We start from the raw sequence: 21,341 nt of genomic DNA, 5'->3' as shown, positions 1-21,341 counted from the left end.
CCAGGGACAGACTGATTTGCATATAGCCAGATTCTGAGCTGGGATGGGGCAGTGAGATAAATAACGGTGATGGATCAAGCCCTGATCTTTGGACTGGGTAAGAGTGGTCTGCTCAATTCAGACACTCTGTTCATCACCACCCCCTTTTGTAAATCGATTTTGGCCACTATAGGTGTGGCAGGGTATACTCAGACATGAGTCCCTTTCTCACTGCTCCATCAGGATTCAAGCAAGCCGGGCCGAAGAGGCTGAAATGCCAGAAACCGGTCCCCGGTAGCTTGTCTCCTTTCTGGTAAAGAATTGGCTTGGTAGTTTAGTCTGCCCTGTTCCCATGATGCACTGGGCCAGGGACAGACTGATTTGCATATAGCCAGATTCTGAGCTGGGATGGGGCAGTGAGATAAATAACGGTGATGGATCAAGCCCTGATCTTTGGACTGGGTAAGAGTGGTCTGCTCAATTCAGACACTCTGTTCATCACCACCCCCTTTTGTAAATCGATTTTGGCCACTATAGGTGTGGCAGGGTATACTCAGACATGAGTCCCTTTCTCACTGCTCCATCAGGATTCAAGCAAGCCGGGCCGAAGAGGCTGAAATGCCAGAAACCGGTCCCCGGTAGCTTGTCTCCTTTCTGGTAAAGAATTGGCTTGGTAGTTTAGTCTGCCCTGTTCCCATGATGCACTGGGCCAGGGACAGACTGATTTGCATATAGCCAGATTCTGAGCTGGGATGGGGCAGTGAGATAAATAACGGTGATGGATCAAGCCCTGATCTTTGGACTGGGTAAGAGTGGTCTGCTCAATTCAGACACTCTGTTCATCACCACCCCCTTTTGTAAATCGATTTTGGCCACTATAGGTGTGGCAGGGTATACTCAGACATGAGTCCCTTTCTCACTGCTCCATCAGGATTCAAGCAAGCCGGGCCGAAGAGGCTGAAATGCCAGAAACCGGTCCCCGGTAGCTTGTCTCCTTTCTGGTAAAGAATTGGCTTGGTAGTTTAGTCTGCCCTGTTCCCATGATGCACTGGGCCAGGGACAGACTGATTTGCATATAGCCAGATTCTGAGCTGGGATGGGGCAGTGAGATAAATAACGGTGATGGATCAAGCCCTGATCTTTGGACTGGGTAAGAGTGGTCTGCTCAATTCAGACACTCTGTTCATCACCACCCCCTTTTGTAAATCGATTTTGGCCACTATAGGTGTGGCAGGGTATACTCAGACATGAGTCCCTTTCTCACTGCTCCATCAGGATTCAAGCAAGCCGGGCCGAAGAGGCTGAAATGCCAGAAACCGGTCCCCGGTAGCTTGTCTCCTTTCTGGTAAAGAATTGGCTTGGTAGTTTAGTCTGCCCTGTTCCCATGATGCACTGGGCCAGGGACAGACTGATTTGCATATAGCCAGATTCTGAGCTGGGATGGGGCAGTGAGATAAATAACGGTGATGGATCAAGCCCTGATCTTTGGACTGGGTAAGAGTGGTCTGCTCAATTCAGACACTCTGTTCATCACCACCCCCTTTTGTAAATCGATTTTGGCCACTATAGGTGTGGCAGGGTATACTCAGACATGAGTCCCTTTCTCACTGCTCCATCAGGATTCAAGCAAGCCGGGCCGAAGAGGCTGAAATGCCAGAAACCGGTCCCCGGTAGCTTGTCTCCTTTCTGGTAAAGAATTGGCTTGGTAGTTTAGTCTGCCCTGTTCCCATGATGCACTGGGCCAGGGACAGACTGATTTGCATATAGCCAGATTCTGAGCTGGGATGGGGCAGTGAGATAAATAACGGTGATGGATCAAGCCCTGATCTTTGGACTGGGTAAGAGTGGTCTGCTCAATTCAGACACTCTGTTCATCACCACCCCCTTTTGTAAATCGATTTTGGCCACTATAGGTGTGGCAGGGTATACTCAGACATGAGTCCCTTTCTCACTGCTCCATCAGGATTCAAGCAAGCCGGGCCGAAGAGGCTGAAATGCCAGAAACCGGTCCCCGGTAGCTTGTCTCCTTTCTGGTAAAGATTTGGCTTGGTAGTTTAGTCTGCCCTGTTCCCATGATGCACTGGGCCAGGGACAGACTGATTTGCATATAGCCAGATTCTGAGCTGGGATGGGGCAGTGAGATAAATAACGGTGATGGATCAAGCCCTGATCTTTGGACTGGGTAAGAGTGGTCTGCTCAATTCAGACACTCTGTTCATCACCACCCCCTTTTGTAAATCGATTTTGGCCACTATAGGTGTGGCAGGGTATACTCAGACATGAGTCCCTTTCTCACTGCTCCATCAGGATTCAAGCAAGCCGGGCCGAAGAGGCTGAAATGCCAGAAACCGGTCCCCGGTAGCTTGTCTCCTTTCTGGTAAAGAATTGGCTTGGTAGTTTAGTCTGCCCTGTTCCCATGATGCACTGGGCCAGGGACAGACTGATTTGCATATAGCCAGATTCTGAGCTGGGATGGGGCAGTGAGATAAATAACGGTGATGGATCAAGCCCTGATCTTTGGACTGGGTAAGAGTGGTCTGCTCAATTCAGACACTCTGTTCATCACCACCCCCTTTTGTAAATCGATTTTGGCCACTATAGGTGTGGCAGGGTATACTCAGACATGAGTCCCTTTCTCACTGCTCCATCAGGATTCAAGCAAGCCGGGCCGAAGAGGCTGAAATGCCAGAAACCGGTCCCCGGTAGCTTGTCTCCTTTCTGGTAAAGAATTGGCTTGGTAGTTTAGTCTGCCCTGTTCCCATGATGCACTGGGCCAGGGACAGACTGATTTGCATATAGCCAGATTCTGAGCTGGGATGGGGCAGTGAGATAAATAACGGTGATGGATCAAGCCCTGATCTTTGGACTGGGTAAGAGTGGTCTGCTCAATTCAGACACTCTGTTCATCACCACCCCCTTTTGTAAATCGATTTTGGCCACTATAGGTGTGGCAGGGTATACTCAGACATGAGTCCCTTTCTCACTGCTCCATCAGGATTCAAGCAAGCCGGGCCGAAGAGGCTGAAATGCCAGAAACCGGTCCCCGGTAGCTTGTCTCCTTTCTGGTAAAGAATTGGCTTGGTAGTTTAGTCTGCCCTGTTCCCATGATGCACTGGGCCAGGGACAGACTGATTTGCATATAGCCAGATTCTGAGCTGGGATGGGGCAGTGAGATAAATAACGGTGATGGATCAAGCCCTGATCTTTGGACTGGGTAAGAGTGGTCTGCTCAATTCAGACACTCTGTTCATCACCACCCCCTTTTGTAAATCGATTTTGGCCACTATAGGTGTGGCAGGGTATACTCAGACATGAGTCCCTTTCTCACTGCTCCATCAGGATTCAAGCAAGCCGGGCCGAAGAGGCTGAAATGCCAGAAACCGGTCCCCGGTAGCTTGTCTCCTTTCTGGTAAAGAATTGGCTTGGTAGTTTAGTCTGCCCTGTTCCCATGATGCACTGGGCCAGGGACAGACTGATTTGCATATAGCCAGATTCTGAGCTGGGATGGGGCAGTGAGATAAATAACGGTGATGGATCAAGCCCTGATCTTTGGACTGGGTAAGAGTGGTCTGCTCAATTCAGACACTCTGTTCATCACCACCCCCTTTTGTAAATCGATTTTGGCCACTATAGGTGTGGCAGGGTATACTCAGACATGAGTCCCTTTCTCACTGCTCCATCAGGATTCAAGCAAGCCGGGCCGAAGAGGCTGAAATGCCAGAAACCGGTCCCCGGTAGCTTGTCTCCTTTCTGGTAAAGAATTGGCTTGGTAGTTTAGTCTGCCCTGTTCCCATGATGCACTGGGCCAGGGACAGACTGATTTGCATATAGCCAGATTCTGAGCTGGGATGGGGCAGTGAGATAAATAACGGTGATGGATCAAGCCCTGATCTTTGGACTGGGTAAGAGTGGTCTGCTCAATTCAGACACTCTGTTCATCACCACCCCCTTTTGTAAATCGATTTTGGCCACTATAGGTGTGGCAGGGTATACTCAGACATGAGTCCCTTTCTCACTGCTCCATCAGGATTCAAGCAAGCCGGGCCGAAGAGGCTGAAATGCCAGAAACCGGTCCCCGGTAGCTTGTCTCCTTTCTGGTAAAGAATTGGCTTGGTAGTTTAGTCTGCCCTGTTCCCATGATGCACTGGGCCAGGGACAGACTGATTTGCATATAGCCAGATTCTGAGCTGGGATGGGGCAGTGAGATAAATAACGGTGATGGATCAAGCCCTGATCTTTGGACTGGGTAAGAGTGGTCTGCTCAATTCAGACACTCTGTTCATCACCACCCCCTTTTGTAAATCGATTTTGGCCACTATAGGTGTGGCAGGGTATACTCAGACATGAGTCCCTTTCTCACTGCTCCATCAGGATTCAAGCAAGCCGGGCCGAAGAGGCTGAAATGCCAGAAACCGGTCCCCGGTAGCTTGTCTCCTTTCTGGTAAAGAATTGGCTTGGTAGTTTAGTCTGCCCTGTTCCCATGATGCACTGGGCCAGGGACAGACTGATTTGCATATAGCCAGATTCTGAGCTGGGATGGGGCAGTGAGATAAATAACGGTGATGGATCAAGCCCTGATCTTTGGACTGGGTAAGAGTGGTCTGCTCAATTCAGACACTCTGTCCATCACCACCCCCTTTTGTAAATCTCTTTACTCTGGGGACTAGGAGGAGATGTTTATGGTCGGAACGCAACGTTCTGTTGCCTTTGTAAGGCACAGCTAGATTTTTCAAAATAGGGGGTCCTGTTCCCTGAAGAATTTTGTGTGCTGTACAAAGTGCCTTAAATTTTACTCTTTCCCGCACTGGAAGCCAGTGCAGTGCCTTTAAGGCGGGCCTGGCTGACTCAGTTCTAGGCGTACCCATAAGCAGTCTGGCGCCGCATTTTGTATCTGCTGTAGTTTGTTAAAAGTGGATTCAGGGGCACCCAAAAAGAGGGCATTGCTGTAAACGAGTCGTGATGTTATCAGCCCCTGAATCAGCAACTTCCTAGATGGAAATGGAAGGAGGGGGAAGATTTTACGTGCTGAACGTAGCAGGGCAAAACAGACTCCTGCCGTTTTTTTTGCTTGGGTCCTGAACGAGAGATCTTGTTCCATCCAGACCCCCAAGCTCTTGATCTCCTCTTTCAAGCTGGGGAAGTCACCCATACAGCTCGGCCAGCTGGTCAGTGGGAGAGGGAGGGCTTTATTTCCTAGCATCATTATCTCTGTCTTAGAGCCATTCAGCTTGAGAGCTGAGTCGTCCATCCAGGTGTGAACTTCCGAGATGCATGAGTGCAGCAGATCGGGGTTCTCTACCAGTTGTGACAAGGCGACCACTAGCTGAGTATCATCAGCATAGCTGATGATCTTGATGTTATACGGGGCCACCACATCCTCCAGGGGGGCCATATATACGTTAAACAATGTTGGGCTAAGGGAAGAGCCCTGTGGCACTCCCCACTGGAGGGGGATAGATGAAGTCCGGTTGCTGCCTTCCCAAACCTGGTATGAGCGCCCGTCAAGAAATGACCTAAGCCACTTCAAGGCGGCCCCTGCCACGCCTACTTCTGACAGCCGCTGAATCAACACCTGATGATTGACGGTGTCAAACGCCGCACTACGGTCCAGGAGGATCACTGCCACTGATCCTCCTGAATCCATAATGCGTCTGGCTTCTTCTACTACAGCCAGAAGGGCAGTGTCAGTACCCTGGCCTGGACGAAATCCGGTCTGCGAATCTCGGAGCCGGCCATTCGACTCCAAGAAGTCTGACAATTGATAATTCGCTAGTTTCTCAGCGATTTTACCAAGGCATGGCAACAGAGATATGGGCCCAAAATTTGCCAGTTCAGCTGTATCCAAGTTAGGCTAGTCACCGCTTCTTCCCCCAGGTTGACACCACGGCTTCTCACCTCACCCCGGCTATCGCCAGTTGTCAGCGGCTCTCGCTTCAGCAGGGCTGGGGCTGGGGTTGGGCAGTACGGCGTGGCTTGTGATAGCGGCTCTACTGCTCTGCTGTGCTCTGCCATGTGAAGAGAATGGGCATGTCCTCCCTGAGTGGGTTTCAGTGTGCTTTGTGCTTTGAGAAACTCTATGGTCTGAGAGTTTTTTGTAATTATTACAGATAAAATTATGCATTATGTACATGTCTTTAAATTAACACAAATCATTTAAAGGCAGTTTTTTGGGGGGAGGAAATTGTGGAGTGTACTGAGGTTTTTGGTTATTCCAGTGTGATTCTGGCCCCAAATTTGTCTTGGAGCCCACAAATTAGAAATTATGTCTCTCAAGCATCTCAAACTTTCTGGAATCTTGGTAACGGAACTTAGCACTTCTTAAACTAAACCAATCAGTCAGGTTCTCCAAATTTACGATACACAGGATCTGGGTTCAGTCCTTTATGGGGCTGAGCTTTGGGGATTTCCTGATACTAGTTTACTTGCTAATGCTAATTGCTATCTGATGATAGTAACACATACGCCACAAATCACCCCCCTCAAACCACGGTTGATGAATTAGTGTAGGAAAGCTATGGCATAGATTATGGACCATTAAAAAAAATGGCCAACTATACAGCGGTTCCTAAAGGTGGTATTTTGGCTGGATGCACTTAAAAATAGGATAGCTACCAAAAAAAATCAAACAATCTCTATCCGTTATTGGTATGACAGAGCCATTGGATGATCCTCTGATATCTGTATTTACAACTGCTGCTATCTGAAAAGAACATTTTTGCTAAGCAAACCTTTTAGCCAAGGCACATCTAGTGGAATGCACATAAATGATGGGAAGGTTTTTGGACTTTAAATCCAGCTATTCTTTTGAGCTATATTAGACATTAAACGAGTCCCCCGATAGGAAACAATGTTTTCTATTCATGGTGGGATCCCTCCTAATGAAACCCTTTACCTAGAACAGGAATACTGATAGGGACGACAAGTGCCTTCATTGGTTATCTAGTGAGGAAACCTTTTCACATGTCTTGTTTGATGGCTAGCTTATTTAAATCCCTGCAGGAAATTGCTTTCACCTATATGTAGACATTCGGGGACTAGACGTAGTATTGTAGCAATGAGAATTTGATTGACTAATTGCAGTCTCTCAATTGCATGTTGTGCATGTTCTTCTGGTTTTTGCAGTTTCTCCTCTGGGCACGTTCCCACTGTAATGCAGTGTGAAAGTGTGCCTTCCCTTCCTACACACGCTAGGAAGGGGTGCTTACCTGATTGGCTTAGGTGCTTACCTGATTGGTTACGCTGCTTCAACTGTGAGTACCCTGTAATAAGTTATAACACATACCCAGGGCAGGTATTGCACTAGCCACTAGTGTACCACAGTTCTGATTGTGCCAGCCTGAATAATTGCCTTTCAATCATGTTGCACGTCTGTGGGTGAACAGTTGCGCTAAGAGTGCATGGCGGCATTTTTAACTTCCACTATCATTGGATCACCACTAGGGGAAGCCCTGAGGGGAAGAGCAAGTGGCAAGCTAAAGGCAGGGCAGGTACACAGGGTGCTTCATGCCAAGGTAGTGCAGAACCCCCATGTAGGTTTGTCCTATGAAGGCGGTTGTCTCCTCCCATGGGACACCCCAGGGTGCTGCTCATTCCCTTTTAGTGGCTTAGGGCTCGGGGCACTTTCCCACTAGAAATGCAGTGTGAAAGTGCATGCTCACATCCTTCCTACAAATGTTAGAATGTGGTCCTGACATGGTGTACTTAAATATATGTCAGGCCTGTCATTGCAGGTCTGTGTGTATGCACTTGCACCTATGGTATTTTTAAACATGTGTTAAGCCTGCAATTGCAGGCCTGTGTGTGTGCACTTGCATCGATGTTTGTTTAAATATGTATCCAGCCTGCCATTGCAGGCCTGTGCATATGCTAATGCTCTTATGCTCTGGCTGGCCTTTCTTAACCACTGGCCAATTCTGAAGGGACCTTTCATTACTACTGGAACGTCTCTAGGGTAAGTATTCAGGGGTGAAGCGAGTGGTAGGTGGAAGGACAGGTACACATGTTTCCTGCCTAGGTAGTGAAGAATACCTATGTGTGTTTTCACTACTCGCCCATAAGTTAAAATACGAAAATGGTTGAAATTACCTCAAGCTACAATAGAGCATTGCGTGGAGTAGCCTCATAATGTTTCCTATCATTGGATTCACAATGACAAACCCTGTCTTCTGGTAGTGGTGGATTTTTGATCTGTGTATTCCCTAGCGGCAGCTAAAAGACTTTGGGCATTTAACTTGGATGACAGACCTCTGCCTTTTGAGGGCCTGGGTCAATAGATTAGAGGCAGCTCTTTTGGCAATTGGCCTCTGGGAGCCAGAGCATTATCCCCTACTTGAGACATCTATGGTTCAAATGTAAACCCCCTGAACTACCCCCCCCCCTCCCCCACTTGAAAGGCATACTACAATACAACGTCTGGTGCCATATTTACGCAGGGCAGAGTTACACTTGTGGGGACATGGGACTGGCAAACCTGGAACAGCTTAGTGCACACTTCCAGAGAACTCTGTTGTGCACAAGGAGGATCTACTGCTTGAACCTCCCACTTTCAAGAAGGAAAGAACGATGGCCCAATCCTTTTCAGGCAATGCAGTGAGAATCTGGAACTCATTCCCGCCTCAGCTCCGGACCACTGCCTCCTCCCAGGCCTTTAAAAGGGACCTCAAAGCTCTCCTCCTCCAGAGACACCTCCAAAAGTAACTCTCTTTTATCTGAAGGAAGATCTCCCACTACTGATAATTTCTACTTCTCATGTCCATGGAAGTGCCTTCCCAGTGTGTTGTTGCGGTTAGAGTGTTTGCCTTTTATTGCAGTATTATCTATGTACTTGTGTTTGGTACCCTCTTGCAACCTGCACTCACCACTTTGCCCCTGTAACATACGGTTTGCTTCCTCTCACATGTTTTTTACCTTTGATACTTGCACAAGTGCCACTTTTGCCTATGTAATCGTTTGTTCTTGTGCTTGAGTGTGTAACATATATTGCAGTATTATACCGCAAATTATACTCTTGTAGCCTGCACACTTGTCACTTTTTCCTCCTGTGCACTTTTTACTACCTCATGTATTTTTGGTAGCCCACATTTTTACCACCTCATGTATTTTGTTTGCTCACAAGTGTCACAATTACCTTGTCTACCTCATGTATTTTTGGTTTCTCACAATTTTTACTACCTCATGTATTCTTGGTTGCTCACAATTATCACTTTACCGTATGTAACGCAACGTATGCCTCTGCAATCTGTTGCTCGTGTAATGTTCTCAGTTTGTATCTTTTCTGTTCCTATTGTGAAGCGCTCTGACACCTTCGGGTAAAGTCCGCGCTATATAAAATTGCATAAATAAATAAATAAATAAATAAAATGGTATTGGGAGGGAAAGTGTACCCTTCCTGAATAGTTCCTGGCCTAGACTGACTACCTGTTGCTGCGTGTCACCTTGAAATGTGCCCTGCAATGGCTTGTTGGCCTGCCCCCTGTTCTTTTGGGGTCTCTGAAATATCAAATATCTCTTGCAAGGATCCCACAGTATCTAATTGTGACACCTGGAGAGCGGTGTTCTCTTAAGTGCACACATTGTCTGCTGTATCCCATCTGGTAGCACAGAGTGAGCAAGGAGCTAAGAATTGTGCCTGGGTGCTGGACTGCCTTGTGTAGAGCCCCAGAAGCCTTTCCCAAATCTAAGGTGTGTGATCCTTGAATCTTGGGGACCATGAGATGTGTAAGGGTCTTGGTGGTAAGCGGATACACTGGTTGCAGGATCTAGCATGGCTTTGTCAATTGTGACAAATCTGTCTAATATGACATGTTGACTGCATGTTCATTGCATGATTCACAGGTTGCATTCCATGGAGGTGAGGGCATACCCGTAGTAGTGCCTCATTCTACCTCATGCGGTCCTTCTAAACTTGTTTCTGTGTGTGTGTGTGTGTGTGTGGGTGTGCGTGTGTGTGTGTGTGTGTGCGCGTGTGTGTGTGTGTGTGTGTGTGAGACAGAATTGTTTGGTGCAACCAGCATTGTTGTAACCCAAATGTGGTGCCTCATTCACAGGGGTAGTAGTTGGGGAAGTGAGCAACCCGGAATACCCTTGAGGGCTTGGGTAATGAAGGTAGATATTGCAAACATCTATGTTGCCCAATTTGAGGATGATTACATCTGGCATCCTTCTAATCCATTTTCATCAAGAATTCTAAAATGGCTGCGTTATATTGATGACGTGTTTTTAATTTGGGAGGGTACTGTTGACCAATTGAAAGAATTTCACGCTTGGTTAAATACCAGAAATACTAACCTTCAATTCACACTTGAATACAATAACACCGAGATGCCATTTCTGGACATCACAATCAAGGTAGATATGAATAACCAACTTTTCACTACCCTATTCACCAAAAAAACTGCCAGAAATACGCTACTTAAATATACAAGCCATCACCCGCAAGCGTTGAAGGATGGTCTTCCCTTTGGACAGTTTCTTCGCCTTCGGCGAAACTGTACATATAAAGATGATTACTTCCAGGAAGCTAAAAAGCTAAAAGACAAACTATTTTCCCGTGGTTACCCAGGAAAACTATTGAGGAAATCAATGAAAAGGGCCTGGTACCAAGATCGAGAGGCTCTACTGACAGTAAAGGAACGGACAAATGAAACCAACATAGTATGTGTTACCACCTTTGGCACGCATTCAAATGCGATTAAAAAAATCGTGTCAAAACAATGGAATTTACTCCACTCTTTTCCCGAATTCAAACAGAAACCACTATTTGCCTTCAAAAGAGGCACTAACTTATAGGATAGGCTGATCCATGCATATGACAGTCCCTCTGTAAATAACATTGTAGACAACATGAGGCAACTCAGTCCTGTAGTAGGCCACTTTAAATGCAATAATTGTGCTGCTTGTGCCACTACTGTGACAGTCAAAAATTGCACAATTAATAACATCCAGTTCACAAACAAAAGTTTCTCAAATTGCAATACCACCAATGTGGTTTACTGCATTCAATGCCCCTGTCTGTTACATTATTTGGGAAAAACAATCCAACCCATAAAGAAGCGTATCTTACAACATCAGTCGCGCATTCGTTGTAAAAAGGAAACTGCTCCCTTAGTGGAGCACTTCCTCCGACTGGGTCAGAAAGAGACTGATATGACATGGTGGGTGTTGGAAGTAGTGAAACCCAATAAAAGGCAAAACAATGTCAATAAAATATTGACATTACGAGAAGGCAAACTGATTTGCCTCACTGACACTGTAAAACGAGGTTTGAACTCAGCCACTGAATGGCATGCGCTTGCATGCCTCTCTTGAATCCTTTTGTGACTAATGCTGTTGGTCATCCAATTATAAATAAGGAAGGTCTTTGATTTAAACTCAGATCCACATGACGGGACTTGCCTCTGCATAATCAACAACTATATACATCGATATGTACTTGTAATGATAACATTTATCAATGCTTTTAGCGGTTATCAATCCTTGTTGCTTTTTTGCATTGTTCCTGTAAACTGTAAGAACGGATGTTCTATGAGTAAGTCCAAAATTCCCTTATTTCAAGACGATTTGATCCACGTACGATAGGTAAAATTGTTTTTTGACTAGTCCAATATGGCTGACACATTTAGTCCTATTTCGATATCCAAACATTTGCCTTCAAATACCGGCGAGACAGGCAGCAACTTGTGGCTTCATTTCGGATGACACGCTCCTTTGATCGCACCTCGCTGTAACTCTAGGTAAGAACTATACGAACGCTTAGCCTAAACCATATGGAGTTAATGACTACGCTGCGCTCCGCTTAGAATTATGAAATTCCTTCCTTTCACTTATCTTGATTTGCTCACGGCCGTTTTACCCTGTTTACCTATTCCTTGAACACGTAATTGTCTTTTCTGCACCAGCGCTTTATCTGAGCAAGCGGTTAAAAAGTCAGCAGCGCGGGTACATTTCTTTTTATATGCACTATAAACCAGGCTGCCTCTTTTAAATACCTGTTGAGCAGCATTTATACCAATGATTGATATATGGATGGCACATATAAATTTACGCTGTAACTATCATTCTGCATTTACTGACGCTCTACAGGCCGCCATAACTCATGCAGCGCCATTAGAGTTAAAACATCAGTGCATTTAATGTGCACAGAGTTAAAACATCGGTGCATTTAATGTGCACAACTTCTTGTACTTTTTGACAGACGCTGCAGGACTTGAGACTGCCCATAAGCTTAATTAAGCTTCCACTGGTCGCTACGTCTCCTGATTAGTTTTGAGACTCGATAAGACTCTGTCTGAGATACACCGGGTAAGAACAATTTCCAAGTTCTAACTGGGTTCTCTTCGCTAGAATTAATATCAGCTTGTAAATATTTACTATTACCTTACAGACGGATTTTGCGGTATATGATACCTGAACCATATACAAGTGAAGTTTTGACTTCACATTCAGCCTTGATGAGCGGTTTCCGCAATTAATAGGTATGCTTTTTGACAATTAAATTAGCTTGCTCCTCTGATTGTTAATATATAGATCTAAAACAAAATTTTCAATTTTCAGTCAGGTTACTGGGATACTGTGACTAGTCCACTATTTCCTTGCTGTGTACTGCGAAAATAATCTGTAAGCAGGTAATTAAAAATCATGTACTCCCTCACAAATAGATGCATATTTGCACCAACTTAAAACAAGGTTTCATATAACATCCGATCTATAACGTCTTCTACTCAATGACTCATTAGTAATGCTCAGAATGTATATTAGGAGGTCTGAAGTCTCCATAACGCTAAGGTAGTCTATGTAACTAGACCTTTGATGTAGATACAATGTTCAAAATGTATTAGAGGTCTCTCAACTCAAAAGCTTAATGTTTTATTTGACTCAAATTGTCTAGAATCTTTCTAGTTTAACCATGGAGAAAATACGACAATTAATTGTTTACTGTGGATATAGTGACAGAAACCAATGGAATGTCTCTTGTTTTTAAACCAATGATTTATGCATTTAGACTGGATTCAGGAATATGAATCTTATGTTCACATGTATGTTGTTTATATTCTGATGTTGTCTTTTGTCACTACAGTTTAGTGTTATTGTTTTGTCACCAGGGTGTAACGAATATAGCCAGTATTATATTGTAACTGTAAATATTTTTTGACTTGCAGACTACAATATTTCTATACAGATCTCAACCAATAACAGTCCTGAGGATGGTTTCATCAAATAACTGCTAAGAAACCGAAACGTCGACAATACACCTCATCCCTCTCTTTTGTTTTATTCAAATGTGTTCCGGGATAGGTGTTTTTTAGGTTCTGTCGAGTCACTTAGTAATTTATTTTTATGTGTACCCACAGTCCTAAAATCTTATTTGCCTAATTATCTGTATATGAAACTGATTTTCTTCAATGAATTATTTGATAAAAACACTTTTTTTCGTATACACCTTGTGTCTTTGTTTATATGTTATATGTTGATAATACAAATTGATTAATTTGGATTAATTCACTATAAGGACGATCAATTGGTTCTTTGCATAATAATTTTAACTAACAAACATAGATTGAACAAAGTCCCTCATTCACAGGGGGATACTGAGAGTACAACACTTCATTATGTGTGACTGAAATTGTCTGGTTTGACTTGTATCAACACTTACCGGACATGGTACTCAGATTGTTTGGTTGGTATTTGCATTGATGTGTGCCTGCTTCTTCTTCGAGGGGCACCCCTGCTTCTTCCCTCATGTATTGATTGTTCCTTTTGAGTCCTCTGTGTCGCAGACCACCTGTCCTCTCCTCACCATGCCTGACGACTTCATGTTGCTAGGTAAGATTGCCATATTGGGCCTGGGTGGTGAGAGTGATTCACTAGTCTGCAGGAATGCTTCTAATAGTGATCAGATGTGGGTGAAGCAACTGCGTGACCTCTGCCCCTGTGATTTGGAGAACTGGGCTGGTACCGGACGGCATACTGTGGAATTCATTGAGTGAACTACTATTGCCCTCAACCCGCTTCTGCTCCGTATCCTGTGGTTGAACTTCCCAAGGGGTGGCCAAACCCCCACTTGTCAACTGCATCCTAATTACTCCTGCTACCTTCCCCCACCTACTTCCCTAGGACTCTGACAAAGGTTTGACTCTGGCCATGATTGGCCTAGTATCGGGGGAGGGCTGTTTATCTCCAACCCATGGGTGTAGGGTAGTGGGAGTTAGTTGAAAGGGTGAGGAGGGCTTAGAGCATGGGGTCTGCATTGTACTGTCAACTGACCTGCTGGATATTAGTTGTACGGTTAAACCGCATTACGGCGCTATGTGCCCCCGTCACAACCACATCATCCAATATCTCTGTGATCTCCACTGGCTCCCCATTGAAAGAACAATAACCTTCATGCTCCTTAAACATGTCTATAATGCCATCCACAACATCAGACCAGCATATTTAAACAACCACCTCTTCTTCCACGCCGCTTAGATAAACTTCTGATCAGCCGACCTCTCTCTGGTCCTTCTCCTACCTCTCAGTCAAGACCTGAAACAACCTCACACTCTACCTGCGGCAAAGCCCTACACTACTCCAGTTCAGGAAGGACCTCAAAACCTGGCTCTTCAGATGGCCCAGCACCCAATGAAGCTGCTTCCCCAGCGCCTTGAAACGCATGAGTAGCTGCGCTGTACAAACCCATGATTGATTGAATAGCTGCCAGAACCAAGATGCATATGGATTTCCTGCTTTTCCAGTACAGGTTTAAGCCAAAAAAGTCTTAGCATTGTTAGTTGTAAAATAATGTCAAACTGTAGAGCAGTACCTTTTGTATTTGGACATCCTCCCTGTCTGAAAATATTGAAAAACATGACTGTCTCCTCCTGAATACATCTCTAACCTTTGTTTTTCTCTTCTCCCCTTTAAGGTACAGTGTTTCCGGGTCACATTCTGTGTCTCATTCCTGTTACAGAAAAGAGTTTTAAACAGGCTGTTCTGACACCCTTTGTGGATGGCTTAAATATCTTGAAATCTGTTGCTGAAACCTTGCTAAAAAGCACCAACCTTCCGCAAGTCATTCAAAATGTTTTTGAACTCTTAGAGTCATCCCACAAAAGTCTGTCAAAGGCAGAGGAGTCATCTGTGGCACTACTGAAATCATTGAGAGCAAATGTGGACAAGAACTTAGACAAGATAAACCGTTTGAGTGAAGAACAGAAGGTACTACAAGTTAAGAAACAAGTTCTTAAAGTGCATCTCTATGGATATCAAGGCCAGGATTCTTTTGACAATCAACTACAAGCAGCAAAGAAAGATCTCAAGAATGCAACTGATGGTGTAAGCAGAGCAACAAAAGCATGGCATGATGCAAATGAGAAAAGGAAGAAGGGCATTGGCATGCTATTTATTCCTGTAGTTGGACCAATACTAGGTATATATTGCTCATGGCTCATATTGAATGTCATAAAAGAAATAACACATCTACATTCACATTACTTAGTCCCAAACTAAAGCCGGATAAAAACTTAGGGCCAACATTTTAAGATTTTACGCAGGGCAGCAACATTTGCAGCACTGTTTTACGTCAACTGGCGAGAGCAGAAATGTGCCATAGCTACAAAGGATAGGCAGAGTAATGCTCTCTCAATGTGCTGGCACACTTTCTGCAGCCAAGAATCAAGTTAGGTACCCTTGAACCCTAGGACGAGGGTAAGTGAGCTGTGGGTAGTATAGCTTTGTGCAAAAAGGCTTTCCATCCTGCACAAAAACTATGTTTTAATGCAACTTCCTCTGTTTATGGGTGCTGCTGAATGGAGCATACATGCAGAGAGGAAGAAAGGAAGAAACATAAAAACAATCTTCTCATTATTGTGGTAAATATTTTACCGTATACTATTTTCCATATAATTTCAGACAAAAGAATTTACAAAAGAATAGCTCAATCAAATGAGAGGCAGAGTCCGTGGTGTCTGAGTCTTAAGGGATTTAATCATAAATGACTAAATGACTCGAGTCAATGGAGATCTAGTCCATCAATACAAGGGTTCGGGTATGCAATGATGGCAGGAAAAGATGTCAACGATTTATTCACAGTACATGACATATATAGTAAAATGACACAATAGCATTGAATACAGTAGGCGTGACAAGTGAAATGTATACGATAAGGACACATGTGCGTAGCAAAAAGGCGTGAACATGGGTGTGCACAGAGGCATGAACTGGAAACGTCACGGAAAAGTGTCACAAGTGGGTGGATGCTTAGAGAATTATTGCAGAGTCAGCTGAAACCTAAGGCCTGGATGCGCGCGCAGCTAATATGACGTGTGATTGACGTGCGTCTGGAGGAAGCTAAGAGTCTGACTTTTAACACTAGTAGAAGAGACATAAGTCTGGCATGTCAGACCGACCTGTTCCTAAAACATATCTGATATCTGGTGTTTGGAGGATGTTTAATCTGGAGTAAAAGGTCTTTCGGGCAGAGGCTATTCTATACTGAATGTATGCGTGTCTAGGTGCAAATGCTCGAAGACAGGGGTCTACCATGGCAACAGGAGCAATGAATTTCATGAGGGAGGACAGGAAGGCTTGGCCCTTGCTCTGCAGTCGGGGATATGTTTTCGTATTTCACTAGACAGGAATGTGTTTTCGAGGAGCTGAGCTGGCTATGCTGATTACTTGAAGGCAAAATACTGTTTTTGGCAGGCAAACCAGGCCGAGCCGGGCACCGCTCGCTTGGCAGGAAGTAAGGGAGAGGTCAGGGATGCGTCTCCATGCGGCAGCTTTCAGAGACAGAGGCAGAAATGGCTTGAAGACAGAATTCAGGGCCTAGCTCGGCAGAGCCAGGAAAACGTGAAAGTGCACCACATAAAGACATTCATGGTGGATCTGATAGAGGACATGTTAACGTAGGACGCAAATGTATTTGCATCTTCATCTTCAGATTCGGTTGTGGAGGGAAATTACATGTATTTGTAACTCGTACATGGAGCCGTTGGGGTCTACGTTAGGGGACACAATTGACCATGAAAATTCCAATTACCTCATTATGCCAGCCTCTGTGATGTGTAAACCCATGTACACAGATCTTGATAGATATAAACTTGCTTTTGAATCAATGGGTGGATCCACATGAATGCTCATGCACCGTCCATTGTTTACTCGTTTTATACATTACTTCTGGTCATATGTTAACACAACTCGTCATTTGCGTTAGTTTATAAATGCCATCCTGGATTTTGATTCGGGTTTATGTTTAAAAATCAACACAAACTAATGCAACGTCTCTGCAAATCTGGCCCTGATTTCTAACACACACACACCAAACACACCACACACCACACTCTGGAAGACATATTCAAAAAAACTCACTACGCTCACACACATACATACATACATTTAAATAGTATTTCGTAAGCTATGTAAACCCACCTTGAGTGGTTCTGCGTGGCTTAGCCTAAATCACTTCCTTTCAGTACTCTGAATTCAGAAGGCATTCCAAGAATCCAGCTATGACTTTTTTACACTATCCCATATTTACTGGGATTGCATCAGAATATTACACTTTTCCAAGTGAGGTGTGTCGATGAGAAATATCTTTATTTCTCTGTTATTTCCTCTTTTCAGTTGTGCTTCATTATTTAGAGGAAAATACCTCTAAAGATTGTTTTTGGGCAAGAAGGTTCCCATTTCTGGAAAAAAAACAATTCTGCCTGTAATGCAGGCACCCTTGGACTGTGCTGCATGGGCGTCCGCATTGTAGCTAATGTACCAGCTCTAGAAGAGAGCATGAATGAACTATATCTTTGTAAATATCAAGCATTTCTTCTCTTTCCATTTCTCACAATGCAATTCATCGCATCATCTTTGCTTGCTGCCCTGATTTGCATAGAATTTTTATAAATTATATTATACTGCCTCTCTATTCTATATACATAGTGCAATATATCCTCAGAGAAATATAGAGGCAACAAGCAAATAAACTTGTTCAGGTAGTGTGGGTGAGCTTATCAGAGGACCGTGTTAAGCATTTGTTGTACTCAATGAGACAAACACTAAATCCAAAATCAATTTAGTATAAAGTTAGCATGATTCTTTATATGTTTTTGAGAAGCAAGACTTCAAATCGAAAATATAATTTATACATTTTCAATTACTTAAATATATAATTCATAGACTTTTAATTCCGTGAGAAATACAGTGCAGTTCAAAATATGCAATACTCTCTGTATCTAGGCACTTGGCAGTCCATACCATCAGATATTTACTGTTGCAATTGTCAGAGAAAGCAATAAATTCCCGTGCCCTACTTCTAGGACGCCATTGCTTGAAAACCTTACTCTTGACTTGTGAGAGGCGTAAGACTGATGCAGGCCCTTTCACATGGGCTTGTCCCAAGTGAAAAGAACAATGCGTCATTTTTGCGCCAACAGATACATCAGTAATACTGATGTATGTGTAGTTCCTTGCGACAAGATGCGTCTTACAGCAAATATGTCGCATGGATTGCGTGCTAATAAGTGATGCATCGCTGTTTTCACGGACGCACAGGTGTGGCAGGGTATACTCAGTCATGAGTCCCTTGCTCACTGCACCATCAGGATTCAAGCAAGCCGGGCCGACGACGGCTCAAATGCCAGAAACCGGTCCCCGGAAGCTTGTTTCCTTCCCAGTATAAGAATTGGCTTGGTAGTTTGGTTTGCCCTGTTCCCATCATGCACTGGGACAGGAACAGACTAATTTGCATGTAGCCAGGTTCTGAGCTGGGATGGTGCAGTGAGCTAAAAACGGTGATGGATCACGCCCTGATCTTTGGACTGGGTAAGAGTGGTTTGCTTAATTCAGACACTCTGTTCATCACCACCCACATTTCTGAATCGTTTTTGGCCACTATAGGTGTGGCAGGGTATACTCAGACATGAGTCCCTTGCTCACTGCACCATCAGGATTCAAGCAAGCCGGGCCGACGACGGCTGAAATGCCAGAAACCGGTCCCCGGAAGCTTGTTTCCTTCCCACTATAAGAATTGGCTTGGTAGTTTGGTTTGCCCTGTTCCCATCATGCACTGGGACAGGAACAGACTAATTTGCATGTAGCCAGGTTCTGAGCTGGGATGGTGCAGTGAGCTAAAAAACGGTGATGGATCAAGCCCTGATCTTTGGACTGGGTAAGAATGGTCTGCTTAATTCAGACACTCTGTTCATCACCACCCCCTTTCTGAATCGTTTTTGGCCACTATAGGTGTGGCAGGGTATACTCAGTCATGAGTCCCTTGCTCACTGCACCATCAGGATTCAAGCAAGCCGGGCCAACGACGGCTGAAATGCCAGAAACCGGTCCCCGGAAGCTTGTTTCCTTCCCAGTATAAGAATTGGCTTGGTAGTTTGGTTTGCCCTGTTCCCATCATGCACTGGCACAGGAACAGACTAATTTGCATGTAGCCAGGTTCTGAGCTGGGATGGTGCAGTGAGCTAAAAAACGGTGATGGATCAAGCCCTGATCTTTGGACTGGGTAAGAGTGGTCTGCTTAATTCAGACACTCTGTTCATCACCACCCCCTTTTCTGAATCCCTACTTCTAGGACGCCTTACTCTTGACTTGTGAGAGGCGTAAGACTGATGCAGGCCCTTTCACATGGGCTTGTCCCAAGTGAAAAGAACAATGCATCATTTTTGTGCGAACAGATACATCAGTAATACTGTAATTCCTTGCGACAAGATGCGTCTTACAGCAAATATGATGCATTCATCATGTCGCATGGAGGGCGTGCTAAGAAGTGATGCATCGCTGTTTTCATGCAGCGATGCATCACTTCTCATAAATAAGGTCCTCAGCCTCTTGAACTATCGTTTTAGCTTTGGCTACCACATCTCGGTTATCTTTCACAAACTGAGCTTACAGTCACCTGAGTCTTAGGACTCGTTCCCATTCTGATAGAGTAGCACTTACAGATGTTTCTGCAAAGAGCATCGTTCAGGTCCAGTAAATGTGTCATGTCAAGCTTGTGATCATGGCTACTAGTTTCAAGCATTATATCGCTAAAGTTCTTGCCTTTTAAGAAATGTATAAAAAATAAATTCATTACTTTGGTCTAAATAAAGTACAGATTTTTACATTTCTAAATGTTTGTTTCAGGGATTTAAACCAGTCCCTAGCAGTTTAAACATTTGGAAAAAATAAGCCAAATACAAGTTAGTCTATCTAATGGCAATGTTTTGATTTACTTATGTGTTGACTATTTGACAAAGTAGTCCAGCAAATTAAAAGTTGTTTACCCACTGCTGAACCACCCACGTCAGGTAGTACTACTCTACATAGTTTACTTCATTTTCGTAAACTGTACAGAGCATGTGAGACATTCCCAAAGGAAGATGATGGAAACAAGCAGCTAATACTAACTCTCTTAGTATTTATCAGTAATTCGGGATAAAAGGAGCAACTCATAATTACCCAAAGATGCGTCCGTAGCTAATATTAAGAGTTAGCATGTTAACCTAGTAGCAAAAAATAATTTCTTTTTGAAAGGGTGCCTTGTACCCAAATTCTAAACATTTGCAGTGATATGATTTGTCAACTGGTGAGTGCACGGTGTGAATATTCTCTTAATTATGTATGCATTCACACACTACAGTGTTACAGTGTACCAATAAACGAGTAGTCTTTTTTCCCTTTCTGTTAGGTACTATGACAATGATGAAGGCAAAAACAGCTGTTCGAAAGGCAGAAAAGGATCTAAAAGAAGCTAGATCGATGAGAGTGATACATAAAAAAGTTGTGATGATGTATGAATCTCAGTATCTAACCAATGTGACGGCAATCCGTTCCACTGAACAGACCATTGCAGCTAACACAGTAAACATGCAAGTCCTCCAACATGATCTAAATTCAGAAAGGGCTCTGCATAAAAATTTGGATAAATTCCTCATCTCGTTGAGGAAATGCACCAGTTTACTGAGCACTGTTGCTGGCAAAACCAGTGCAGCCAACATGTACCTGGAGCTCAGTGGAGTGATTGATGGTCTGCTGGGAGTCTTGAATGAAATTGTAGTGACTTTACACCCCCTGGTTAAAAGTAGTAAAGAGTACTCACTCCTGATCTCTGCTAGTTTACGTATCATCATACATAAGCTGGAAGAGGCTAACCGTAGGTTGAAGAAAGCTGCAGCACCCTAAATAAATGCGTTCCTCTAGCACTGCAGTGCAATCCCTGTAATCTGGTTCTTTTTATTCATTTATCTATGCAATGCCTTTCGGTGGACCTCGCACATCTCCTAAGTTTCTCTCCTTAATAGTGAATGGGCTGCTAGCTGACCAAGTCCTCTATCCTAAAGAAGGCATACAATCAAGCACAGCATCAACTCTCTGCCAGGCCCACATTTTCCTTTATG

At 44.2% G+C, this 21,341-nt stretch overlaps 1 protein-coding gene across 1 annotated transcript in view; it reads left to right on the top strand.

Annotated features, from left to right (window-relative positions):
- The window catches only part of LOC147726091 (uncharacterized), a 61,922-nt gene extending 40,796 nt beyond the window's left edge, over positions 1 to 21,126 (top strand). The window contains exons 3-4 of the mRNA XM_086963411.1: positions 14,882 to 15,385; positions 20,633 to 21,126. Of these exons, the coding sequence (XP_086819537.1) occupies positions 14,882 to 15,385; positions 20,633 to 21,126 (998 nt within the window). The remainder of the gene's footprint in view (positions 1 to 14,881; positions 15,386 to 20,632) is intronic.
- The last annotated feature ends 215 nt before the right edge of the window (positions 21,127 to 21,341 follow it).

The sequence above is a fragment of the Lissotriton vulgaris genome, chromosome 3_1 (assembly GCF_964263255.1).
Source record: "Lissotriton vulgaris chromosome 3_1, aLisVul1.2, whole genome shotgun sequence".
NCBI lineage: Eukaryota > Metazoa > Chordata > Amphibia > Caudata > Salamandridae > Lissotriton > Lissotriton vulgaris.
Note: the sequence above shows the minus strand (reverse complement) of the source record. Positions and strands in the feature narration are given on the sequence as shown.